Source organism: Scatophagus argus, chromosome 11 (genome assembly GCF_020382885.2).
Source record: "Scatophagus argus isolate fScaArg1 chromosome 11, fScaArg1.pri, whole genome shotgun sequence".
In the NCBI taxonomy this organism is placed as follows: domain Eukaryota; kingdom Metazoa; phylum Chordata; class Actinopteri; family Scatophagidae; genus Scatophagus; species Scatophagus argus.
The window spans coordinates 13,099,470-13,127,030 of NC_058503.1; the positions used below are offsets into that span (position 1 = coordinate 13,099,470).

At 39.5% G+C, this 27,561-nt stretch overlaps 1 protein-coding gene and 2 long non-coding RNA genes across 5 annotated transcripts; 1 reads left to right on the forward strand and 2 right to left on the reverse strand.

Annotated features, from left to right (window-relative positions):
• Positions 1-36: 36 nt before the first annotated feature.
• On the reverse strand, positions 37-11,818 carry LOC124066925. Its single transcript, XR_006844667.1, has 3 exons — positions 11,544-11,818; positions 10,958-11,082; positions 37-10,470 (listed from the first exon to the last, which is right to left on the reverse strand). It is a non-coding gene; the product is annotated as an uncharacterized LOC124066925 (long non-coding RNA).
• Positions 10,469-25,873, forward strand: LOC124066922 (RNA-binding motif, single-stranded-interacting protein 1). Of its 3 annotated transcripts, none has more exons than XR_006844664.1 (14): positions 10,469-10,786; positions 15,028-15,188; positions 17,448-17,506; positions 18,550-18,641; positions 21,296-21,453; positions 22,373-22,452; positions 23,032-23,147; positions 23,534-23,583; positions 23,690-23,777; positions 23,996-24,046; positions 24,734-24,844; positions 24,987-25,067; positions 25,173-25,348; positions 25,478-25,873. XR_006844664.1 is itself a non-coding variant. In XM_046403789.1 (13 exons), exons 1-13 carry the CDS (start codon positions 10,736-10,738, stop codon positions 25,242-25,244), a joined length of 1,170 nt encoding a protein of 389 aa, XP_046259745.1. In that variant the 5' UTR covers positions 10,469-10,735; the 3' UTR covers positions 25,245-25,873. The 3 variants fall into 3 exon arrangements, 1 of the variants encoding a protein (XP_046259745.1); XR_006844665.1 differs by having other exon boundaries at positions 25,608-25,873; XM_046403789.1 differs by having other exon boundaries at positions 25,173-25,873.
• Positions 25,851-27,554, reverse strand: LOC124066924. The gene is made up of 2 exons (XR_006844666.1): positions 25,986-27,554; positions 25,851-25,930 (listed from the first exon to the last, which is right to left on the reverse strand). It is a non-coding gene; the product is annotated as an uncharacterized LOC124066924 (long non-coding RNA).
• Positions 27,555-27,561: the final 7 nt, after the last annotated feature.

Here is a 27,561-nt window from a genome sequence, read left to right on the forward strand (position 1 = left end):
TAAATACTCACTAGCACACCAAATCTGCAGCTGAAAAAAAGTTTTATTCTGCCTGTTTTGGATAAATAAGTAAAAGTATGTATTTGCAAAGGACTCTTAATTTCTCCGTAGGAGCAAAGGCAGAGAGCCACAAAGCACTTACAGGCAGACTAACGCATAGTTGGTTTTGTTCTTTTTGTGGGATTTGTTGACAATAAGAACCTTTATCCATTAAAGACTCCATTAATGTTCTCACAGCTTCCTTATAATGGAGGGAGACAGCACAGTGTGTCTTTTCCTCTTAATTATAGAATAGCATATTTCTCATCATCAAATCTAAATTAAAAAAAAAAACATGAATTGCATATTCCTCAGTTCTCATAATTGGTATTTTTTGTTGACTAATTTCTTCTCTGGAAACATATAGTTAAAAATCTAATGAAAAATCTGTTGAGTAACGGGCCTTCTTTCCAGAAGACATTTTGACCTGTCACAGAAGGAAAAGCACATGATGTAAATAGTAAAAGTTACGATAGCTGAATTTTATTTAGCCGCCTCAGTTTCAGGTACTCATATTGTGCATGCTGGCTCACTGTCCTGGCTTTGCTGGGACATGTGAATAGACCGAGTCATTGTTAATGATATCAGTAATACCTTTTCCTGTCAACGGTGATGTCAGCGCGCATCTTGAGTACACTTTGACATCACCGCCGCAAGGCAGGAACTGTCACCACTGGAGGTCAGCAAAAACAAGCTACTTTTTAATTAGTAAGCGAATGTATCAATGAATTTTAGCTAACGAAAGAGAGGACGAGTCTCACTGCTGTGCATATGCAGAAGGAATAAGAATATCTCTCACTGACTGCATGGAAAGACTCTATGGGTTTCCTGTTCAATGACAGCACAGCCATTCAGACAAGAGCTCACCATCTGTTCCACATTACTCCATGAAAACCACCAGTATGAAGAGAAAACTGCAAAATCCCCTCAATGCAGGGCCTCGATAGCTTTCTTCTGGAAATGTTTATTTAGCTTCCATCACACAATAGTTGACTGAAGAGATGACAAACTGACAACAGGTTAGCTAGTAAAGCATGAGTTAGTACAGAACAGAACTTCAGCACAGGACGCACGAGCTCCTCTAACAAATTTCTGCAAGTGTGAACACACACATAACAGATATATACATCAAATATATTCTTGACAAAACCATTCACAAACATTGCCAGTATTTAGAAATGTGTATTGCCATGCCATGGTGGCCCCTTGGGGTGATTTGTTTAAAAAAAGCAATTTTTGGCCACAGTTTCTACCACACGGGATCAGGTTCTTATGCTGTGGCCAAGACTCAGTAAAGTGTGATGTTAAGGCCTCCTTATGTTCCCTCCGATGCACTTCTACAAACCCGCTCCGAGCCAAATTTGTGAAATCCCCAATGAGAAAGAACTGTTGAGCGGTGATGATTAGTTGTTCAGCCACCAGTCGACTTTTTTTCCCAGCATTTATTTTGTTCATTTGGCATTTATATACTTTCTTAACCTTAGGTATGCAAATTGACGAGAAAACCGTTTCCTTTTTGACCACTGATGGACTGCTGTGGTTTGATGTACCCATCCTCAGGTGTTTTCACACATTTTTGTTACTTCTTTTACTGAAACCCAACATCCTGAAATAAGGTTGAATATCCTTTCTGGCCTTTCTTAATGCTTTAAATGTATATTAATCATTTTGACATGCACACTTGAACATGTTATGTGTTTTCAACATGAACCTGTGATGTGTGAAGTGTGTGATACAGTACTGATGGTTAATACTCTTGATGTTTTTATGCAACCAATGTTTTTACATTTGACCGAACCTCCATTGTTTTATATAGAGGCACGACTGCATATGATTTCTGATGTGCGTCACCTCTGATCTTCACGAGAAGCACCTGTGTCCCAGGCTGCAATTTGAAAAGTAACACTGCAGCGCACAAAGAATCACCAGTAGATGGCAGCTAAGAGTGAGTTTTTGCATTGCAGCAGACTCTTCCTTTCATTGACTTAAACCTCAAGTTGTTGAAGTTAAGGCAGTTTCACATATGACCTACTGCAGCTATGAAACCAAGTGAAGTTTATGTGTGTGAGAGTGGCAGCAATGAAAACTTTCAAAAAGAGGATCCCCTATTATGCCACTTTCTACAATTTCCATATAATATTTCCAAATGTACAGTATTTCAGGGGCAGTAAATAAGCTTTATGAAAATGACCATAATACACTGGCACTGAAACCTTATCTTACACAAAGGCTCTGTAATATCTCTGGGAAGTGCCAAAGCCTTTTTGTTAATACAGATCAAACCACAAGTTGATTTTTAATGAAGGAAATGTATAAAATCATCCATTTCACAAGCCACTGTTAAGAGATTTCCAAACATGGCTCAACTTGCTTCATTGTGATTTTCCTTGTGATGCATTTGAAATATGCTGGTCAGTTGGCCTGGTCTTGGGATATTTTGCACACAGCTGTCTGTTACCTCACCATGGCCAGCTGACAAAGATGCCAGAATTCCTGACCAACAAATTTATTTCCTTTCTGTGAAAAGTACTGGAGCGTAGGTCGGATTTCTGTACTGGGAAAAGCAGTTTATACATTTAGAAATTAATTAACTAATATTCGTAGGTTAGATGTACTCAGAAATAACATAACTACATTGTCTTTTCAGTCTTTCAACCGGAACTGTGTCTGAGGTTAAATCAACCAACAAAGCTTCTATAAATGATTCATTTCACAACTGTCTGCGGATTACAGAGCGTGATAAGTGGATGAGGATTTCTCATGTGGTCGTTCCAGCACAGCTGGACTCCAGTAGCCTGGCTCCTCCAGGGATCGTTTTCTGGAGTCCTGCCACAGAGGTTGTCGTCTCTGACCCCTCGCTGACATTTCAACCTCAACCTCTTCTCCAGCTTAGAATGACTTACGCTCTCAGAGTGTCACGAACAACCTCAATTCATATAAAAAAACTCTTGGAATTCCTTTAAGGGAGATAACAGCGAGCCTTTTCAAGGGTTTCATGTATTTTTCAAGGTTGCTTTGAACTCTGAATTTATGGCTGCCTCACATAACTCTTGTCTTGTGGTTCTGGTAGGGAAAAATGTCACTTAGACTGTGGTATACTGATAGGCAATGATTTGATAACTGGATGAGACATGTGAATCATTGCAATGATCCCAATCAACCACCTCAAGTAGCATTTTTGTCTCTGTGTTCAGTCCTCAATTGTTCCTTTGTTCTTTTTTCCCAGTGGCTACTGGTGATATTAATATCTTAGAGAAAAACATCAAAAATCAGATTGAAAGGGAAAAAAATAGACATATCTTTGCAAGGCACTCTTTATGAACAATAACCGCCATGTCCGGGTGAAAGTAAACATCACTAAGGATGAGAAAAGTGCAACAACATGATGAGACAGATTTATGAAAACTCTGTTCCCTTTTATGCGGCGGTCTGCTCTGTTTGATCACTCTCTCTCTCTCTCTGTCTGTCTCTCTTTCTCTCTCTGTCTGTCTCTTTCTTTCATCCAAGTACCGATAGTGCTTATTTCACTCTCCTCTGTGTGACTCATAAATCATAATTGTCTCCACGAAGCTCCACCATGCATTACTAACACTCTCATAGGCTGAAATTCATATGTTCATTTATCTCACATCTCAGTGAAACATTCCCTGCACTTTGAGAGCACATGTGTATTAGCACTTCAGTATGCATAGGCACTGAAAACAAGAAGAAGAGGAGGAATACAGTGGGTGATCATTGTAACCCGTTTAGGCCTTCAGACCTGTGATCAGTCTCTGTCAGATGTAGCCACTTCACAAACAGATATACATTATATGCTCACAGTGTACAATACAATGCGCAGCAAGATATATATTTTTTTTCCGTCAGGAAATAAGTCTCCCTAAGCAATTTTTGTCTAATACCCTGACCTCACTACTTACAAGAAGACATCAGTGGTGCAGAGAAGCCTCATAAATTTCAGCAGAAATGATCTCTAGGGAGATGTGGTGTCCTTTTCCAGCATCGTCCAGCTTACCCCAGAGAAGACATATGAAAGGGTCAGATGTAGGGATTTTGCACATTGTGTGTGTGTGTGTGTGTGTGCGGTTTATTGAGCGTCCACAATTAGTAGATTGAGTAGATTATTTGTATGCACAGTACTGCAATGTATCCACTGATGTGATCATCTAACATTACATTCTCCGGGCAGGTAGTCTCATTGTCCTGATCGCGATGTGCGATGCGTGACGTTAAAAGGATCCTAAGCTTGCTGTTATAAAGGGGGCCCTGTTCTAGATACACGCCGCACTGGAGCCTGTAGCTGGAGCTCAGCAGTAAATCTTGAGCCAATGAAGAGCCCATCCATGTTTCCTCTGTGTCTAGCAAAATAAACAGTCTGCTGTAGGTCTGCAGAAACACGAGATCAGACAGAGGGCAGAGCTGAGGACGCTGGCATGCCAGGGGGGGAGGGGGAGAGGAGGAATGCAGGGGGGAGATCAGATTTCAGGAGTCCAGAGAGAGGTGGTAGAGAAAGGAGAGAAACCTTGATGTCAAGAGACCCAAAAGCTATAAATGATGGGTGGGGGGTTGTTGTTGTTGTTTTCTGGAATATGTGAAAGTAGGTGTGTGTGAAATCGGAGCAGAAGCATAAGCCACTTTGAGTTCCATCAGAATCTAAAGCTGCACACAATGTTGTTTTGGTCTGGCCTCTGGGGCTTCCTGGTATTTGAGGAGGATGGGGTGGGGATGAGTGTGTTGTGAAACTGTGAGAAATATCTGCAGTTCTGAGAATTTCACACAATTGCTGGTTTATTCTAAATCTTTATCTGGCATTTAATGACCGATGGTCATTAGCTGTCCTGGATTCCTATAGACTCTTGTAGGCTGAGGATTTTTTTTTACATGCCAAATACCAGGGAAGAGCAAAAAATAAATAAATAAATAAAACATTCAACAAATTTTCTGTGTTAAATAGCAATCGTATTTATTTGTATCTCCACAGTGACCTAAATAAGGTGTTGCTCTTAACAGTTTTATACTAAGACTAAGTATTGCATGCTTATAGAATTTCCCGACCGATAGCGGGAGGACATTCTGCCCCCTTTTCCTGTTACATAAGAGCTAAACCACAAACCTTTCATTCAGCAAAACTCGGCTTGCATGTAAAATGAGCATCAACCAAATCAATTAAAATCCCAGAATATTTCTTCAGCTGTAAAGAGCATCGCGTTACTTCAAGTGCCACTGAATCAGTATGATACAAAGATGAGTTTTGTGTCCAGATTTTAAAAATGTGATTGTAAAGACAAAAGGTGCACATTTAGTCACATGTAATTATGTTTAAGCTCACATAAGTGAAAACGCACATGGAAATGTTTGTTTTGCTTGATCAGTGTCAACAGTCCGATGCCCCCTGAAAGCGAGCCAACAATATATTACAAGTTGTCCTCAAACATGTGTATTGATTTCTAATTCGTCAGTACAAGATAAGAAATTTTAGAGGTCTAAAATCAATAGTCCTTTGGAAAAGGAGGGCCACAGTGGTTTCCCACGGAAGGTTAGGTTCAGTGCAACGCTTTTATTTCTGTCTTCACGGGAAACGTTGACATCAACAAATACTCAATATTCCCTATTCCCAATACCACGCAAATCAAAGTATGGCGTGTCGGGTTATATGCATTGTATGTTCTCAAGGGACTGACTGGATGGACTTGATGAGGCATGATGTATTTTCACAATTGGTTCACTGTATTAGATCTCATTACCAAAAGCTGTACAAACATGGTGCACAAAAAGCTGGCTTCATGCTGCTTCATTTGTTATATGGCTCTATTTGCTCTTGAGAACGTGTCCTAACCAAATATTGAGCACAAGTTGATATCTGTTGATTTTGTAAATGCTCTCAGTTATTTTCAGATCTGAGAATATTACACAAACAGATTATAAGGCAGTAGCCTTACAGAGCGGGCTGAAGTAGTACGAAACGAAGAAAACGAAAAGGGCATATGAGGTGAAGAAGAAAGTCGCTAAGTGACCTGCAGGCATGTCAGCTCACATAAAGACCCCGCTGGTACGCTTCAATTATCAAGCTCATGAAAATTTTATGTCCAGACACTTATGGCTCCAGATAGAGCAAGCATTCACACTATTAGTTATCCCATGGAACCAGTGAGATCACAGTTTTTGGGCATCCTTATACACACTTCCTGAGGGGTTCTCAGTGAATGGACAATAGAACGAGACTAGTCACTCACGCCGTCTCTTATGATTACTGAAGAAAGGACTCAACTCAAGATCATTCAGCATTTCACCGGATGACCAAACATAGCATCAGTGTATACAGAGTCAAGTCAGTTTGGGATTTGAAGAGATTTCTGATGCTTTAATACAAAAAGTGCTGCAGAGCACAACCTTGTATAGTGCGCATATACTGGTGTGCAGAATTTTAACAAAAATGTGAGTTTTCCTGGTTTGCTTCAACAAGATAAACATGTAAATGCTGATACATACATATAATGAATGCTATGGATATAGATTGTTAACAACTCTTAGCAAACAAGTGATAATCTGGTGACATTTTGGTGATCGTTGATGGCAAGCTGCCTCTACCAGAGTAAACTTTAAACCATTGTCAAGGTGAACGCATTAACTATCACGCTGAAAATGTGGACAATGGCAGCGTGCTGAGGCCAAGCAGCACAATACAATGTTTACAATAAAGTTTGGAGAGTTGCCTGGCAGCAGAATGTACACAATGAAACAGCCCAGTGGCGCTGCTCTTTTTGTCAGCGTCAGGCCTGAAAGAATTGCCTTTGTACACCTATGACTCTCATTCTTGGGACATTCGACATGAGCAAAATGAGGGCCAGGCTGCACAAAAGCGCCTTTTCTGCTACCATTTGAGTATTTGCTCTCGTATATTGAAAAGTATTCAGAAAAGATACGAATATGTGCATAAAAATGGGGGTAAGAAATCATGCACACAGGCAGTTTTCAAAGCTGGCAATGAAAATGATGACTGCATTGCGTGATATCATGTAGGCCTGTAATGTATAATTGCAACCCAATCTTTACGATGGTTTTATATCATTTCATAAAGTAGTTGCTAGGAAAAGTGATATCAAGCATAATAAATAATAATAAAATTGAATTGTAACTATCAAAGCTTTAACATGTCTTTTCATCAAGAAATAACTTATTCGCGAAATATCATCATGAACATTTCACCAATTCTCAGTATTCCTGTGTCTCGATTGATGAAGTTGCCTTTCCAAAATTGTCAAAACAAATTGGTATGTCAAATTGGTATACAGCTGCAATAAACAGAACATAATCATGTGTTGTCTTTTTTGTATTTAGGTTACAGGTTTTCTACTTACTACTACTCACATAAAAAAAATAAAAAATACATCATTAAAGTGCAGTGGACTTGGCAAATGATGACACTGCAACACTTGCTACTAGAGTGATATCCAAGCGCTCAGTTGCTGTAAATCAAACCCAGATTTAGTATCACATGGTGAGGGATTTCAACAATCGTGTCATAAAGACTACGAAAGGCCCACAACATCCAATCATGATGTGTGACAAGTTTCTCAGTCATAAGTCATAGTGAAAAGATCATCCTCAATTTTTTATTATTACTCAGAAACAGTAAAGTGACTCATTCATTTTATGGATAACTGAGCAGGGCTGTCATGAACGCCACCCCCATATGAGCACCTCAGTTAAAGACCAGAGTTGTGAATGTGGTCTTTTTTTTCTGTGTGACACACACACACACACACACACACACACACAGGCACCCACAGCTATCTTTTGTGGCTAATTTACAATCAGGAGCGAGGGGAAATGAATCTACTGCCGCCCAACCCTTCCATCCAGGCAGGAAAGCGCAGAGCTGTTGCTAAAAGCTTCCTGTAGCTGCTAAAACCCTATGAAACACTGACTGTAGAGCCTGGAGAGCCACTTCTCAGGAATCTAACACAGGGAGGAAGTCTCTACCAGCAAACAACTCTGAGGTACAGAGTTGTTTGCTCTCAGAGACTGTTTACATTTGTTCAGGGGAGCAGTGAGAACAAGTAGCTCAATGTCCTAAAATAACCTCTGGAAATACCCAGTGTGTGTGTGTGTATGTGTGTGTGCGTATGTGGGAGCAAGCTTGTGTATCTTAGTGATCTTGTCATCCCTCCATCATGTTTGTGCCTGTTTGATCTCTAACTCATCTATAATGAAAGGTAGGACCGGTTTATCAGTTATAAATTAATACCAATACGGTACCCTTAAAGAGATACAAATATCAGTACTCTCAGTACCAATGGAGTACTTCATTTGATGCCCCACATGTGAATGGAACTATTTAACTGCATAAAATTCCATCACAATGCTAACACCGCACTCGGCTTCACCACATCACAGCCTCCACGTGTTGTAGCTTTGATTGGATCCTTTGATTGACACTACTTGGTACTGGGATATTTTGGTTGGTGCCTTAGAGGTATTGAGTTCTGATACTCGGCCCTAATGAAAGGAGATCTCCCTCAGTATTAGAGCACGCTTTCTCTGTATTTGTTCCTCTTTTGGCAAAGGCTGTGCTTTCATATCAAAGCAACCTGCTCGAAGTGATTTAATGTTGTGTATACCGTAGGCTGTGATATGGAAACCAGGGTTTGATTATGAATTACTATTGAAAATGATTGATGATATTATTAATGTTCAGTTAATTTTCAGTAATATTGAATATAATGTGTGGGTTTGCTTTTGTTATTTGGTGCCACACACATGCAGGGATCAGGTGTAGCCTTTCCTTTGCCTGTGTACCATCCCCCCTTCCCACACCCCTTTACTGTTGTAGCCTGAGGAGAGTGCTGAATCAGACCTCTCTCCCTTTCCTCTAATGCTGACCCATTGACTCCTTTTGCCCTGGTGAACTGTTCTACATGCTCTCCCGGTGACCTTTGCTTTCATTTAGGAGTAGCATAACACATATCACACATATGGATACACACTGTGCCTGTGCCTTCAATCAAACGACATTGACGCACAAAAACAACCTTTTAGCCATGATGCATGGAATTTGGATCATATCTGTCTTATCTGTTATAGACGACAGTGGTGACACACAACAGCAACTGCTCACTAAAGTCACAAGCATGAAGGCAGAACGAGACAGTGTTTATAGCACAGTGCTCGTACTTTGCTGAAGGTCACCATTAATTCACATTTTCGGCCAGTGTTGGTTTTCCAATCAGCAGGTGACAGTGGTGGGTAGATTGCCTTTGATTTATGGCCCGACTTGATAAAGACCCCCATACACACACGCACACAACAACCACACAATAACGCACGCACACATGCACACACCAGTACAACCACTCGACACTCGTATTAAGTGTGTGTCAGTGTGCACAATACACAACAGAAGTCACACCTTCATGTAAAACCTTATCCTTAAAGGACAAGTTTACTGAAATATCCAAAAGCACAATTTCCCACTGTTTCTCTGCCATGTAGTTTCTACTTTATTTTCAGAGGTTCAAACACAGAGACTTATTCTGAATAATCATTCCATCACTGTTCATAGTTTAAGAACTCTCATTGGTAAAAGCTGGCAAATACAACATTTTTAGGTTTATTGGAATCACTTTATTATAGTTGTTGATGTTGTTGATGATTAGCTCTGCACCACGAGTGAAATTACAATCTGCATTGTGATGGGAGTGATAGTACTATATGCATGAGTATACTATTCATTTCATTGGAAAATGCTGTATAATTTGGGTGGACTGATCCTTTATTTCAATTGCGAGCTATTTGTGTCATATCTCACTTTCAAAATATACAGTACATAATGGAGAAAAGACATATCTTTACAATGTTAAAAGGTTGTTTTGTGTGACATAAGCGACAGTCTCTTCACTCGATATTTTTAATAACCAAGTATAACTTTAAATCAAATGACCGGGAAATGGATGCGTTTGTACTAGCTCACGGCGTCTGGTAAACACAGATGGATATTTTTTATTCAGACTTCTATAAAATCACACCTATATATATATATGGATTGCTCAGTTCTACTTGCTTCGTTACTTCTTCTGATTTTACTCTTCATAGGCTGTGAGAGTTAGCCTAATACATTATAACTTATCAGAATATCACATCCAGGACCAGGCGCACGGTGGAATGTTTGGTATGTATCTTTTAATTCACGAACAAAAACAGAGGTGAAAACAATGCGTTTATATTATGTGTTCGGATAAAAAGAACAATGTAGATAATCATAAATACCCAAATGTATTTTTGTATGTACGATCAATATGGTTTAAAATCTTTATTAGAGATATCAGATGCAAACTGTTGTGTATTTTGAAAATATTATTAGGGCGCCATCCCTACACCCAAGAGTCGAATGGTTTCGCCCACCGTAGCAGCGTCTGTCCTGCGCAGCTCTCACTGCAAATCAATGAAGCCAGTCAAACAAACGGGGTTGGGCAACCGAAGTTGGGACAATTTACGGAGGTTTCTGTTGCCGGATAGTCGACGTCAATAAGGATATGTACACATCTGATATGTATAGAGTCCTGTTTTTGTGTCCTTTAGAGGAGTAAGGAAGATATCTCTGTCAAATAATTTTCTACATACACCAAGTGTTTGATGTATTTTTCGCTAGAAAATTATAGCTCAACTGAAAAAACTGCCCTTCCTATTCGATCTGAGGATGATTTTTGCTAATACTGGACACCCACTAAGGACTCCGTATCGCAAACAGGTAAATACGTTAATATTTATCAGTAACCAGCCTCCAACACAAAATGTCCACAAAGGTTGACTTCATGGAAGTCGCAAAAAGATCTATTTGAAAGCAGCTCATAACCTTATTAAACTTACGCATAGCCGACGCTGAAACACACGAAAGAAAAAAGAAAACCCCACAACTTACTTTGGTCGATTTATATCATTTGAAGTAGCAGTGTTGTGTTCCTGCGTGCGATGTAGGATTCAGACAGACCACTTGTGCATAATGAGAATACCTGCTGCTCGGGCTGTGGTCCAGGTCCGACACTACTGGAGAGATACAGGCCTGTGACTTCAATTTATGCTAATATCGATACTTGCCACATAGGATACACAGATTAAGCTCTTCTAATAGCATCACTTATTAGATATTTTGCGTCATAGATTGGAAATACACGAACTGAAATTGGACATCACTTCACAGAAACTTAACCAAACAGCAGTTTGCAATTTCTACCGTATTATGTTCTTGTTTAGTTTGGACCATTTAACATTTTTAGTTGGTTTTTATCAAACACCCTCTCAGTGATATAAACCACAGGTTACTTTAAATATCTGGAGTATACTTTCCCCAGCCCTTCAGCTTTTTACTTTCCATTTAGAACTTCTCTGTATTAAACAGACTTATACAGTAAGGATGACTTATTATTCACCGGTGCATTCACTTCGTCCCAGTTATGTATACATTTTAAAACTCTCTTTCGCCAAAAGATTTAAATAAGCATATTTACTCAGTCGTGCTCACACTGTTGTCCTGTGGCTGTAGAGCTCCATGGGCGAGGCCTCTTACTGGAAGCCCTGTGTATTTCCAGCTCGGATATGACAGGCTGTGTTGGTCTGGAGCCGGCTGATAAGATGCCGTCCTCTCCCCATCACAGTCTCTCACAGTCCTGCATCTGACCAGATGTATGAAAACAAAATTTCCTTTCAGTCACACAGAAAAAGGAAGTTGCATGCATCTAAAGTCCAGACTCTGCAAACAAAAAAAAAAAAAAAAAGAGTTTGGGGCTGTTTGGCAGGCGTTCTCTCTAAAGACTGGCTCGTCTTGTGTATTGGTATGTTATAAACTATCACTGGAATGTACGTAATCCTTGGCTCTTTTATTTAGTAAACATCATTGCTTGGCATGTTATTTAACATCTTTGCAGCTCACAAATGCAACAACTAACCACTCAACTCAAGTAAACAGAGTATAGTCTGGGCTTTAGCTTTTTTTTTTTTTAAGCAGGTTGTGTTTCTTTATTCAGATTTTACTATTCAGGACTCATTCTTTTGAGATGCTTAGAAATAAGGTGTAATTGTCAACTTATACCCTGTGAAGACTGAGAGATATATTTTCCACATAAAGATGATGCAGTACCTCAAAATTAAGCTGCTACGACAAGGTACCTGGCAGTATGACATTGGCACACCAGTGAGGAAGTTTTTTCACAGTTGGGTGACAAAAGTAGTTTTAATCAGTATTATTTAGGAAGTAATTCCCGGTTAATGTTTAGTAATTTTTTGGCCTGGCTGTTGTCTAAACTGTTATCCATGCTTCCTGGTAATAACTAATAAAATCAGTAAAATTAAGGGCCAGTCATGACAGTAACTATGACCTCTTTGACATTTGTTGCAGTTAAGTCTGTTGATGCATGCATCCATTGACAGAGATTTCTTTATTAATTTTCTGTCAGTAGCAACATCACTGCTGTTCATCACTCATTGTTACAACTGCTAAGACACTATATTCTTCAGTTTCATTAAATATCACCTCTCCTTCCCCTTCATCTTTAATTTGTGGAACAGTTTCATTTGCAGCAAATGCATGCTGAAAGCATATTCATAATTTGGACTTTATGACACAGACTTTACTGAACAGAACAGTTAAATGGCAAAGGATGGAGGAAAGGAGGAATTATGCTACCAATGAGTTGAAAAAGAGCAGGACAAACTTGTGTGAGAGGCGGGTGACCGGTCAGTGACAAGCGAAGATCCTCTAGGCTGAAGTCCAGACTTGGATTGCTCAATCCTGTCACCACCTCATGCTTTGGATTCCATCAGCTTCCTCTCAGCTTGTGATTCCTCGGTGGGGCGGGGGCTGGGGGTAATCAGTGTTGGATAGGAAGAAGAAGAAGAAGACAATTCCCTGAAGGGGGCTGCTCTCTCAGACAAGGACATCTGTATCTTGTAAAGCACATAAAGCACAAAGTTGCTCAATCACACAAGAATCTTTGCTTTTTTTTCCCCTTGTCCTTGGATGGTCAGGCCCTCTGCAGCTGTTATAAGAAATACTTATATTGGGAAAACAAACCTAAACTAAATAGCATGTTAAAATTGCAGCGCCAGTTGTTTGACTATTTTATCTTAGGGCAGAAAAATAGTTGTCACAATAGTTGTTGGCAATTGTTTTTCATGACTAATAGTGTAAAGACACAGACTCGTCAAACCATTCTGAACATATAAATAAAGCTTCTCATTAATGAGAACGCTGTGGTCAGTGCTGCTGCAGAGTTGATTGTTTATGTTGACCTGCAAATAGCTTATTCAACACCTCAGGGCTCTGTGGGCGTCAGTGTGACACTAATGTCAGAGCTACAAGCCCCTGTGGACCCTGATTCTGCTGACTGCGAGGGTATGATAAGATAAGATGATAAGATAAGATGAACTTTATTGATCCCGCAGCAGGAAAAATCACTTGTCATGGTAGCGCACAAGAACAGAACAGTGTGCAAAAAGCAAAAGTGTGCAAAACTTAAAAATAAATAAAACGAGTTATAAATTAACAGTTTTAAAATAAACACTGTACCGTAATGCTGCTAATGGAGATAGGTCTGCAGATATGGATCACTGCTCTGTAAAACATTAACCCCCCCCCCAATATCAGACTATGTATGATTGACTCTGAGAGCATGCAGCTGTGCAATGCAAAAAGTAATCTTTAACAGCTCAATAAAATATATACATGATCACATTTATCTCTTATGTATCTTTTGCTTTTTTTTCTGAGTAGTGTAGCCGTTTGTCGCTTTGAGTTTTATGTGGACCTACTAACTTAAAAAATACGACAATATCACGTTATATGGCGTTACAAAATTATCATCATTATTATTATTGTTGTTATCAGTTAGAGTGACCCTTGGAGGAATGAAAACAGAAGGTTTCTTTTTTTCCTGGTTGAATAAACACTTTAGTACACGAAACTTCATATAAACTTGAATGTTACAAGAAATAACGTTAATATGGTAGAGTTCAATACATTAGAAGGAAATGCTATGATAACCATCAGTTTTCACACCATGCTCTGTTGTTAGGTTGGTGAAGTTGAGCCATGGATAGTTCACTGACTCATATCAACCAAACATTGTTGTCGTCAAACCCACAGAAAATTAGGGTAGGTAGGTCATTGTTCAGAGGCTTTACGCAAAAAACCTTGGTTGTTAGGCTTGCTTGAAACCGCTTTAATCAATAATGATAAATTAACAATGGACCAGACGATGACGTGCATGTTAAAAGGGGTTACTTGCAGTCACGTAGCTCAGCCCTCAGCTGTATTAAGCATTTCAGGATACAGGAATCACTGTTTTGGTTTTACAAACTGCACATTTACTGATTTGCTTCACTCTCATCAGCATCCTTTCCCGATGCAGCAGTCAGCTGTTTTCAGCTCTAAAAACCCATTTTGTGCTACCTGCCTAGCACCAGTCAGCAGCTAGCTAGTGAGCATAGTGGAGCCTTTTGCAACTAAAGCACTGGATATTTCCTTTAGGAGTTAAAAGAGAATTAATACCAGACTTCCATTTACCGGGTATCCAGAAGCACAATTCCAAATAAATGCTGATATTACTCCGTTTCTCTGTGTTAACTGTTTGCTTTGTGTTAGCAACTTTGCCATATTAACTTTTTGAAAGAGGTAATATGTCGCTATTGTTATTCCGCTTAGTTATTGCAGGTTTAAAGGGTAACTTTAACAGCCACTGAAAATTTTATATCTGCTGAGCTCTAGTAGTCTACTTCTCACCGTGCTGTGGTATTGTACAAGTGCATGACATGGTGCTCCTCACCCAACCACACCAATCAGGGATGCCCGTTGTAGTCAGGGTATCATTCAGTTAGACTTAGAACCAGTTGTATGCCAAACTTGGCATGATACAAGTACATGAAGGGGTGATAAACAATAATTTCAAGCCTGAACTTGAATTCAGCCTTGTTTTTCTGATTCCCTGCCTATTTCAGCCACTTATTGCCTCGTCATCACACCCCATGGCTCCACCCAGCCCGAGCACCAACAGCAGCAGCAGCACTGCAGGCTGGGATCAGCTCAGCAAAACCAACCTCTACATCCGAGGCCTGTCCCCTTCAACCACAGACCATGACCTGGTCAAGCTCTGTCAGCCGTGAGTACCATACTTCCTCTCATCATTATCAGCTATTGATCAGCCATTGGCTTTTTGACCTACTTAGTTTAGAGTCTAGTTTATATTTGCAGTGGAAGGCACTTTTTGATACCTATTTGTTGGTGTGAAAAGGTGGGAAAAAGTAAAAGATAAGATGTATGATTTCACACTGACTCTACTGAAAGATCAGAACATTTATACAGTTTTGTCTTTGTTAGGATTAATTGTTGTAGTGCATTTTCTTACTTTCTAATAAGCTGACTTTGACAAAGTAAGCCCAGCGGGTCTGTTTAAAAATCTTCCCAAGGGGGATTTGAGATTTAATCAGCTTTTTGTAATGAATGGAGTAATTCTGGACCATGCAGAGAGCTGGGTGAGACGCCTATGGATTCATATGTATGTATATGAGATTATGACAAATGCAGCAGTATTCCAGCCAGGCTTCATTTGAATATAACATCAAAAATGATCTTGAAGACCACACAAGGACAGGGTGTGGATGATGACAGCAGCAGAGATTTCATATATCATGGGTGTGGATAAAGGAGAGATACTGTCAACACTCGTCTCGTCCACAGCTCTCTTTGTGCTGAGTGCTTTATGTTTGCCAAGCGGAGAGACCACCCTGGTGCTTCTTATTTTTTTTTATTATTTGCATATTTCTTTCTGGGGTACCGTCTTCACAGTGTGCTACTGACTGTGCCATACAAAGCTACAAATTCATTCTTACGCTGTTGATAACTGCGTTGCAAACTGACATTAGCATCAGCAGTAGCATGCATCTTTGTTTTTATTATAGATTAAATAAAATATTCAAAAAAGTGAAAATTGTTCATTTTTTAGGGTATGTTTCTTTTTTTGGTTAAACTATAGAACCAAATAGGAGAACTTAAGTGTTTTTGAACTACCTTGGATGGCATTGCAACCTCAATGCAATAATTTTTCACTTGTTTTAGCATATAGAAGTACACTAAAAATGTGTTTGTCAATTCTTATGTAAATCTGTGGTCACGCTTTCTTTTTACTTGTACGTTCAAATTGTCTCACACTGAATAACCCCAAAGTGTGTTCAGAGACTACATGCACACGTACACATAAATGCACTACATTTTGATGAGAGCAAACATGCCTTAGCCGCACATGATTTGGGATTAGAGTTCAAATGAAGGAAAGGTCAAGAGTTCATGCTCTTTCACCCAGTTTAGCGTTTAGCCTAATCCCTGGCTAAAATATCCTATGGACTGACTGCAGGGTACATGGACTCGTGTCACTGTCACTGTAGATTATATAGGTCAGTTTTAACACGATACCTACAGACAGAGTGCATCCATTTTAAAATGCATAGAAAGAAATGCATTTTTAAAAGAGTCTGTTTACATTACTCCCAGTTTTAAAAGTTTTCTTCTCCATGTCATTGAGTATAGAGAAATTCTTCAGAATAACCTACTGTACAGATTGAAAACTATACATCATGTGAATTTAAATTGATAATAAGAAGAGGAACCTTGCAGCCAGCCAAAAGCAAATAGTTGTGTCACAAGTATGTCTTGTTTTCCAAGATTTTTATCATTGACAGCACGATGAGGCAGTGAAACTTAGATAAATACAGCAAGCCTATAAAGAAAAAATCAGCACCAAAAATAAACATTTAAACAAGTAAAAAAATAATAATATCTGTACTGTCATTCATACCATGATTGTAATTTTAAAAGCATGAGAACAACACGTTTAGTACGTGTTGTTCTCATGCTTTTAAAATTACAGCCAGTCTTTTGAATGTCACAATTTTAGTGGTTTATGAAGCAGTTGTTTTCACATATGTAGAAGCATCTGTAAGTGGGAAAAAAAATACTGCTGTCATCAGTGACAACATTGTACCATGAAAAACCATATGATATATCCGTATATATATATATATATATACACCATGTATTTTCATACAGTGTAAAAAGAAGACAAAAAAGCCAGAACTTTATTGTCCAAGTGACCCAATTTAACATAAGAGCAACTTTCTGGTGACGCTGTGTAGAGTTTGATAAAGTGGTTAAATGTGGTTAAAGAAAAAGGGACTGTTTAGCTTTGCACTCACATGGTGGGGATTTTCAGCACCCCATGGAAACCACTTCCTGTTTCTCATATTTTTACAATGATGTCATAGAATGTTGCTCAACCCTCCCTCTGTGTGTGTGTGTTTTATAACTGGCTCCGTCTGGTACATAATCCAGCTAACAATGCCTCGCCTTTCTGCCCCTCCCCTAGGTATGGCAAAATTGTATCAACAAAGGCCATCCTGGACAAGACTACAAACAAATGCAAAGGTGTGTGAAGCTGTTTTTCTCTTTCCAACACCCCCGTCTTTTATCTCTCCTCTAACTAAGTATGTATCAAGACAGGAGTTTCTACACTTCACTGTAAGAGGAGAATGTCACATCTGCACTTTCTTCAAAGCTGGTAGATTTCCAAATGTGCGAATTCTGTTAAAACATTCAGTCATTCAGCAGCTATGTGGTTGTCTCAGATGAACCGGGCAAGTCAGGAAACAGACAGCCAGGCTGCTTAAAGCTGCCTCCTCCCAGCTCATGTTATTTTAAGCCTCAGCTCATGCCTCTTGGTGTGTCACTGCTGTGGGTGGTTCCTGGGAAGAAGTGGCTGACTCCTCCTTTTCCTGCTGAGTAACAGTGCTGGTCTTGGTCCAGTTCTAGTAGACTGCTCATCTGATCGAAGAGGGACCTGCTGATTCTCTGTGGTGCTGATGGGATTAAGGGAATGCTTTGTCACTCTCCTCTGGATTATATAGATGCCAGTTAATCAAAGGCTCTTGGTGAAAGGGGACACCGTTGAAGACCTTGTAAAGCTCTGACTGAATTTTAAATAGAAACCAGAGTTGACTTTAGCGGTACCCTTGAAAAACCTTGAGTTCCACAAAAACCAGTTGTTTCTTTACCGATTTCAGAATTGTCAAGAACATGTAAGGATTTAAATTAAACATTTATTACCAGTTTGACACATTTCTCAAAGAACCCTGACACATTCACCACAGTTTAGCTTCGGTAGGTTAAATATAGCAGCTGCAATAGAGGTTAGGGACTATAAGTTCACCCTGTTTGTTCCCCTTAGGACAAAGAGCTAACCTGAGCCATGAACGTCACCCTGGCATCTGCATCCTCAGCATTTTTCTACCTCTGCTCCCTCACACAAAAGCACACATAAACACACACAGTTAAAAAGACCAATATATTGCAGAAGCATACTGTAAAATCGCGCTGTATGTAAAGATTTGTTATAGTAACATGTTTAGGCTCAGCCTTTATTTGTACTGGCCACAGAATATTGTCCCTGACTGCACTGCTTGTCTCCTCAGGGTATGGCTTTGTGGACTTTGACAGCCCCGCTGCAGCTCAGAAAGCTGTGGCTGCCCTGAAGACCACTGGTGTCCAAGCTCAGATGGCAAAGGTGAGGATTCATCAAAGTGTAATCCTGATGTCACAACCATACAAGACACCCAGTAACACTGGTTCTGCTCCATCTGGCTGGTCAGGCAACTAATCTTTGTAGTATTAAATAGCACACTGCAGGGTGTATGTTTCTCTAACTGTCACTCTGAGATCCCAGAGTGGAATCATAAATGAAGAAATTGCATGTGTGGCCATCTTCAGGAGCAAATGTGACACATTTGCAAAAGGTTGTTGCAGCTTGCAAGACTCAGTTTCCATCGATAGTGTGTTTGTTTGCAATGTGTAGCTCTGTCATTATCGCACTTAATATAGGTCAGCATAACTAGATAAATAACTGGAGATATGTTAATACAGGCTGATCATGTGATATGTTTCCTATAGTCAATAATGTTGCAATCATTACAGATGAACTACTTAAACCTCTCAAAAATGAACAAGCAGTGAGTGAGGCTTCCTGCTGCGAATTTGTTCAAAATATTACAACACATTGCAGGAAATACAAATAGACAAACTCTTCTTCTTCACTAGACAAGTTGGACTTATAACAGTCATTCAAGGTTTAAATACACTACATATCTAACTTTATTTCTTCACGATATAATCTCTGAGATTTTCAGATGAAGGGTTTTAAATTAGAGCTGTAATACTTTAAGCAACTCCTCTGACTGACATTAGAAAAGGAAGTAAATAATTGCGTGTTGTTATGGTAACAGGAACCAGTCAAGGGAAATTAGTTCCCATACAGCACTGAGCAAGAACCCTTGGCCTTATTTTCCTGTCTGGGGATCTGTGGAGCTTCTTGACATGCCTCTGTGCACCCATTTTACTTTTTTAATTAAAATAGAGCAGCTCTGAGGGCCAGCCAAAGTTAAATCTTTGTATTGGGGAAGGTAAATGCCATTATAAAATGTGAGCCTTTCAGTCCAGCTTTATTCTCACTATTGCTGAAGCTTGTTTGGGCTTAATGGACTCTCTGACAAAGGTCCCTTTTCCTGTTTTTTTTTTCTTTCTTTTTTTTTTTATCTGCCTAGGCACCCTTCAGTGGGCTTTCTCTCATTATTTTTCAATGGCAGGTGGTGGGAAGTAGGCAGATAAGAGTTTCCCTTCTTTTTACCTTACGTTATTTCAATGAATGTCCCGTGATAATAGATTATGTGCTTCTGCTCTTCTCTATCCAACCAAGGGATTCACCTGATGCACAGCTAAAGTTGTAAATAATATAGGCAAAACTCTTAGTCATGGAATTGTTAGTTTTACAGAGTTGTTTGGATGAAACTTACAGAGGAACAGCATGGTTTTTTATTGTTTGTCGTGACCAGAAAGTCACAGGCGGTTCCCAGGATCAGCAGGCTAAATGTGGGTGGGGGATGTGAATGAGCAACACATTCCTATTCGTCCTGGAGTGCCCTTAAGGAAGACACTTAGCATCCCAACTGCTCCAGCAGAGCTGCACAGATAAGACTGAGGCCATACTGAGCTGTAGAGTAGGATGTTCCTAAAAAAAAACACCATAAATCTTACCTTAACATACTCTGGTTGAGTAAAGGTTTAAAGTACATACATAGTATATATTTTTTAGGAATTACATTTTACAGTCACTCTTCTTAATGTGAATTCTTTAGTCATATGGCCAAAAGACAACATCTTTGCAGTCGATCAAAGCCTTGTTTACAGCATCTCATACAACCTGTGTCTGTAAGGCGAAGGGTAACATCTCTCCATCAGCCGCACCTCTCCTCATCAATGCACATTAGTCTCAGTCACTGACTGATGGGTGATGACCCATTCAAGGCACAAATGGCAAAAGGCTAATTTCTGTCTCTGCATTTCTCTGAGCTATTACACATTTCCTTCAAGTAGTGATAGTCACATTCACCTCACCCTCAAACGCTCTTTTTAAGTATGAGTGCTTCTGGAACGTGGCATGTGACAGTGGAAACCCTGTCAATATTCATTAAGTGATATATAACAAGAGTTTACTATTGTTAACAGTTTATCAGTTGCCTAACTGGGGGGTTATTTAGGCAGTGCTTAGCAATATAAATGCTCCGACCTGCCACCAAAGTCTGTGTTTACCCTCCTTGGGTTTTGTTGCAGAGCACATTGTGGCTCATTCATTGTCCTCTAATTCTGAAATGCAAATTTTTTCTGCCAGTGCATTACTTTTAGTAATCCAACCTGGCCCTGTAGCTGACTCTGAACAGCACAGCGTCGATGAATATTAATGGTGAGAGGTTGCTCCCCTGGGACTCGTAGCCGTGTCTTATGTTTCTGCTGATGCTATTAAAATACAGCAAGAAATCAGCTGATGTGAGCCTTAAGCCAATGTGGGCTGCATGCAAATCTCTATTTATTAATGTTCCTGGTGACCCTTTACTCCCAAAAAGCCCCAACAGAGACAGACAGGAAGGACCAGAGATAAGCAGACACATGATAACCCCATTACTGAGGCCTGCATTAGAAGTCTATTAAATGTTTAACCATTTCCAGGATAATGGAAAGAAAATTTCTCCTTCCCTCCTCTCTTCCTCCTCCTACTTTACATGCTAGTAAAGGAATGTTTTTTCTGTTTTCCAGGTGTGTCTTCAATCATTTCCTGCTGTCTAATAATATTATATCCGGCTTCTTCTTTCTCTTTTTTTCATCATACAGCAACAAGAACAAGACCCGACAAACTTGTACATCTCCAATCTGCCTTTGTCTATGGACGAGCAGGAACTGGAGAACATGTTAAAGCACTTTGGCCAGGTCATATCGACACGCATCTTGAGGGACTCCAATGGAAGCAGCAGAGGAGTGGGCTTTGCGAGGTCAGATCCTTCTGTAATTTATCGTCAATGATTCTCAGTCCTACAATAATAACAATAATAAGAGACCTTTTTTAAATACATATAGCATATTAACATCAAACAAATCTTAACCACACCAAATTTGACACATTGGCATGAGTAAGCTAAATAAATGTTGTCCAGCTGAGATGATGCTTCATGGTCAAAAGAGACCCCTGTAAAGCAGCTGACAGGAATAGGTCCATTAACATAGAAGTGATGTCAGGGATGAGGGGAAGAGAGACAAATAGCAGTATGCCATTTTCAACATCAGGTAAAAAAAAATCTGCCGGAAATTTGGTGTTAATTTTGAGATACAGTAGCACCAAAAATACCACAGGACTGAGATCCAGGCTATCAATGATACCAGCTGCCGATGATAAAGGGATGTTTGAAAATGTGACGTAGAACCCTTTTAAAATGGTTGAAAAATGCATTGGGTTTTGCTGATTTCTCATCATCAAAATCCTCATGCGGTTCAATGCAGAAAATGTCTGATTTCTAAAATTAATACCAAAAAAACACTTAGCTATGTTGTTCACAACAAGGCAGTAAGAGAACAACACATGTATGGACAAATGGAAACTCCTTTAAAAATACTTTCACAATGACTGGGCTATTTAATTATAGTAGTGATGCTGTCATACTTGCACAACCTGACATTTAAGTGGAATACCTGACAGTCAGGGTCATGAAAAACAAAAATATCATGAAGCATCACAGGCATGTTTGTGTGTGCAGAGGTGTGCACTGATCGATATATTTTATATACAACATTTGCCATGTTGTATATTGAACCGCCCACCCAGAGGGGAAGCATGGTTTGGAAAGTACCTGCTTGCTCCTATTATTGCAGTTACCACTAATGCAGTTATGCTCTACTTGTCTTTTATAACTTCAGGATGGAGTCAACTGAAAAATGTGACGCAGTCATTTCTCACTTCAACGGAAAGTTTATTAAGACACCTGCAGGTGTTCCAGGTAAGACATACACACAATCTTCTTCCTATTCAAAGGCTCTCACTGCAGAAACTAAATGTAAAATGAACTCGTAGGGCTGCCATTCGATTAATAGGGCATGTGCAGGAAAATTACAGGATTTGTCTTATAATGACTAAAATGCATGCATTGTTAATGGACAGTGTTGAATAGGCAGGATGAAGTGGTTAGCCAAGTGATTCACATACTTCCAGCAGGAGTCAGTGAGTCTGCTGGTAAAGAGCTCATATACACTCAGCCCTAAATGGCAGAGCACAGACAAAGAAAACGAGAGAGAGCTGCTCTGTGTGGCCTCTACTCTTTAAGCTTTATAATTGGATTATTAGACTGAAATAGTCTCCGCTGGCCTTGTCTGGTTTAGGAAGGGGAGGAGATTACAGCTCCACAGCTGCCAAATTAGATGTCTGTGTTCCCAGGCTGGCCAGTAAATGTGCACTCCCAGGCTTCAGGGAGTGAATGACTGTATAGCGAGCAGTGACAGACAGCAGTGTGTGTGTGTGTGTTTGTGTGTGTGTTTGACAAACCTTTTATTTTATTCTCTCGCCATTCCTCTTTCTTTAGCACCGCCTGAACCCTTGCTGTGCAAGTTTGCTGATGGTGGACAGAAAAAGCGACAAAATCAAAATAAATTCTCCCAGAATGGTCGGGGCTGGGGAAGGGACGGTGACTCCAGACTGGTAAGTGGTGCACAGGGTGGAGTGAGTGGTCTGAGTGGCTGATGGGAACCAACCCATGAGCAGATAGGAATAATTAAAGCACACGTTTCAGTTGTAGCAAAAGTGCTGCATGAAAGCGACTGCTGTTGCAACAAATATTATAAGCAGAGGCACTTTGGAGCGACTTAAGTGTTGCTGAAGACTCATCTAAAGGAAGGAACTACATCCATCATATCTGTCACTATTGTTTTCTCTGCTGTTTATTTTAAGGTCTTGTATAGTCAAGGGTACCTTTGTTCAGGTTTGACCACAATAGACTTTTTGTTTGAAGATTGTTGTGCTGGTTAGGTGTCGGTGTGGTTGTGTTTCAGTGTAGTTGTCAAACCTGTGCCTTGTGTCGCTTCCAGGCTGGAATGACACTCACATATGACCCCAGTGCGGCTGCTATGCAAAACGGGTGAGCTACAGCGCCAGATTAGACTGCACTTTTCATGACCAATGTACATCTATTTCACTGTTGTATTAGTTATTTTATTAAAATGCACTTCATTCTGTGTCCACAGATTTTTCCCACCAACATACAGTATTTCAAACAGGATGATTGCTCAGACGCCCTTGGCACCATACATGTCCCCTGTTTCAACATACCAGGTTTGAATTCCACTATTCAGCGATGGCTAAGTTTATAAATCATCAGGATTCAGAAACTTGTCCTGTGCAGTTTACAGAGTGTGGGTTAAATATGTGATTGAGGGTGCTGTAGCCATCCATGCTTGTTGCTGTGCCAACCACAGAAGCATGTGATCTCTGTAAATAGCAGCTGTTCAGTGTCACTGCATTTACAGACCGTGTTTGTGTGATGTTTTTAGGTGCAGAACGCGTCCTGGGTGCCTCATCAGCCGTACATCATGCAGCACCCAGTAAGAACAAAATCTCTCCATCATCACAACTCTCTCTCTCTCTCTCTCTCTCTCTCTCTCTCTCTCTCTCTCTCTCTCCCTCTCCCTACTTTCTCTCTTTTCCCCCTCTGTTGTTGAAACAGAATTGAAACATTTTTCTGTAAACAAACAGACACAATATGGGAGAGTAGTAGTTACACATACGGTGCCACTGATCCTTGAGGTTTTACAGTACTAAAGTGTTTGTATAGGAATGTAAAAACGACTGCCTTGGAGAGTCTTTGTAAGGCTGCGTATTTGACGACAGATGCAGAATATATTATAACAGATGGGTTTGAATCGAGAGCAAATATTCCTTTCTTACTTGAAAATGAGCCAGCGAGGATGAGAAAACCCTGCTCGATGCAGGAGGCCAGCCAAGATGCTTGTAGACAACTTGCTCAACTTGTGACTTTTCACCTACTGCTGTGGACATGAGATGTGAAGTCTAAGGTTGTTCAGTTTATCTTACGAAACTCATTATGCCATTATATCATAGATAACCTTCATATTTTAGATTTGTTTCGATTCAACTTTATTGTCGTTACACATTTAACAAGTACAAGGAAACGAAACGCAGTAATTCATCGTTTTTATTCGATATTCTTTTGAGGAATATTTACTTTCAGTGCACACTTTCCTCTCATCTGTTCTTCATATTTCTTCCAGGGGACAGTGATATCGCCCTCCATAGACCCATCTATGTCACTACAGCCTGCTTCTATGATGGCCCCACTCACACAGCAGATGAGTCACCTCTCTCTGAGCAGTGCAGGAACGGTGAGAGAACTCTGCATGGGATCAGAAATTAGTTCACTGACATTATGCTTATTTTAGACATTAGGTATTAAAAAGGGCTGCATTAAACTATAAAATGTATAGATCGTGAACAAGCTCTGTATCGCTTTCCTTCATCGTACAGTTTATGGCTACCAACACAGCTATGCAAGGAGCGTACATCCCACAGTATGCACACATGCAGACGTCAACTCTTCCTGTGGAGGTATGTGCACTGGCATGCAGTCTGATGTGTGTAAAACATTATCTTTATTTAAAACAACAAGTCATTGTTGGCAAAAAGAAAGACTTGTTCTAATGTCTCTTCCAGGAAAATGGTGCACAGTCACAAGTAGACTCTTCTGGTAATCATTCCCCATATTCCTACCAACAAACCAAGTAGTGCCGAGGCAACATTTGGACAACAGCTTAAACAATCCTGTCTACAGATGCAATGGATGCTGAGGAATCTTTTCACAGTTTTGCACAGGTTCTGCAAATGTTCAAGTGAGACTATTTTTGGTATCATTTTCAAAGTGAATATCTGAGTTCATCAAATGATTCAAATTATATTTAAGAGAAAGTTTTGAAAAAAGTTTTATTTTCCTACTCGAAAATGTTTATTTTTTACCACAGATTGCCACAGGATACACGAAAGAATCATTTGACTAGTTGTTCAAAGTGCATGATAAGTGAATATGTCTTTTGTTAATATTTCTTTTTTCTTTTTTTTCTTTTCTTTTTTTTTTTTATTTCCTCTTTCCAGCCAGACTTTTTGCAAATGATGTTTTTGTGCTTGCTGTGTGAGTGTTGCTATGGTGAAGTGTTGTGTTGTTTTCTTGTAAAGTGATTTATCTCAGTACTTTAGATTGATCTTGCTGTCTAATTAAAATTTGCCTTCATAGTTTTGATACAGTAGTTGTACAGACCACCACAGAAAGCGGCAATAAGCGAAAATGTCGAGAGCTATTGCCTTGGAAATGAGCTTTGTAGGGCTTTTTTTTTTTTAAATAAAATTGACATTTATGTGTTATTGCTTTTCCCCTCCAAAAACTGGTAGAAAAGTAGAAGAAATTTTGAATGAAACCACTCCACATCTGATGATATTATTAGATGTAATATTAAATTAGTAAGAAGATTTTACATGTTTCTAGATATTGGAATGTGTTAGAAATCTGCTGAAAGATCACCTTTTGAATCTTGCCTTTTTGCTTACTTGGTATTGTAGAATAGCTGTAATTGAAGTTGATGGGGTGGGGAAATGAGAAGGGGCAAATGTATTTTATTTGTCGGTCGTGTTTTTGTCTTTTTGGGTGATGTTAATTGTTATTTTGATGGGGTGTGTCTTTTTCACTTTTATTTGAAAAAAAAAAAAAACGGGATAACATAGACTTATGATTGTGCGAAAGAACTCATCAAAGCCTTGTAACAGAACTTGGGGGTGAAATGAGATGAAACTGTGTATTTTATTGCACCTCGCTCTTTGATAGGAAACAAACAAACTTGGCACTTTCAGTTGTAGTTTACTTCACCAAAGATTGTGAGTTAGTACGCTGAGGAAATAGCATCATTTGTCTCTTTAACCAGGACATAAGTGACTCTGCAAAGCTACATTGCAGTTTGGTCAGTGTGCCTTTTTTGTATATTTGCATTCATTTGTCTCTTGTATGTATTAGTACAGTATGGACACACACAAGCATGAAGGAAGGCCTGGATCCAACAAGTGCCACAGATGAATTTCATACTTAGAGATTAAGTAAAGAATAAGTTAAAAAGAAAAAACAGGTAAACTATGAAAGAGTGCTACACTAGCAGTCTGATATGATATAGCACTAAAAGAAGAAATAAGTGATGTATTTTTTTTTTGGATCATAGTGGATTAAAGCAGGCTTGTTTGGTCATGATGTTCTCCAGTAAGCCTGTGATTTGACCTGGCAGTCAGTCAGACTAGTTATCTACCTCAGAGTTTTCTTTCTCCTCTGTACTTGGTCGGGTTAGCAGGTCCAGCCCGCCCTTCCAGACCAAATGCCACGCTCAGGAGCTGGCCACATACAGCTGTTTCGCATAGGTTGTTTTGAATACTTTTTGATTTTCAGACCTTTTTTTTTTTTTTTTTTTTTTAATGATGTGTTATTGTAATCATTAGGGTGGGAGGGCGACAACATGTTTCTACTCATGTTCACAGTTCAGAGGCTGATCCTGAGACGTTTAAGACCAACAGGGACAACAAGGTGTTGTATTCATTGGATCTGTGCTCCTTGAAACAATTCAAGTTTGTTGCTTTGTCTTGGACTCTAGACAAACTTGCAGCAGCATTTCCTCTGTAGTTAGCTGGGGTGTGCAACAAAAGTAAAGGACCGTCGTGATGATTATACTTGACTGAGAAGTAATACTGTCTTGTCAGGTTTATGCTGCTAGTGGTGTCTGAACCAAGTGCCATAGTATCTGACTCAAGAGTTGCAGAGGTGCATCAATTAAAAATTGCTCATATAAGTTACCACCATGTTGAACAGTCATTAAGTTATATGAAAAAGTTCTAATTTATGAAGATTTTTGTACAGACAGCTTGGGGAAATGAGCAGTTTTTCTTAGAGCTATAAGAAAATTTATTGTTTTTATTTTTTTGTTTTTGTTTTTTTTTTTTACTTGTGCCACACAATTGCCAGTGGTAACTTGCATGTACAGGATTTTTTATTTTGTTTTCTTCTTTCTGTTTTTTT

Coding starts and splice junctions, on each gene's coding strand:
- LOC124066922 (XM_046403789.1), top strand. CDS start 10,736: ATGATTTTTGCTAATACTGGACACCCACTAAGGACTCCGTATCGCAAA. Junction 22,453..23,031: donor GACACCTGCAGGTGTTCCAG/GTAAGACATACA, acceptor CTCTTTCTTTAG/CACCGCCTGAACCCTTGCTG. Junction 24,845..24,986: donor CTCTGAGCAGTGCAGGAACG/GTGAGAGAACTC, acceptor TTCATCGTACAG/TTTATGGCTACCAACACAGC.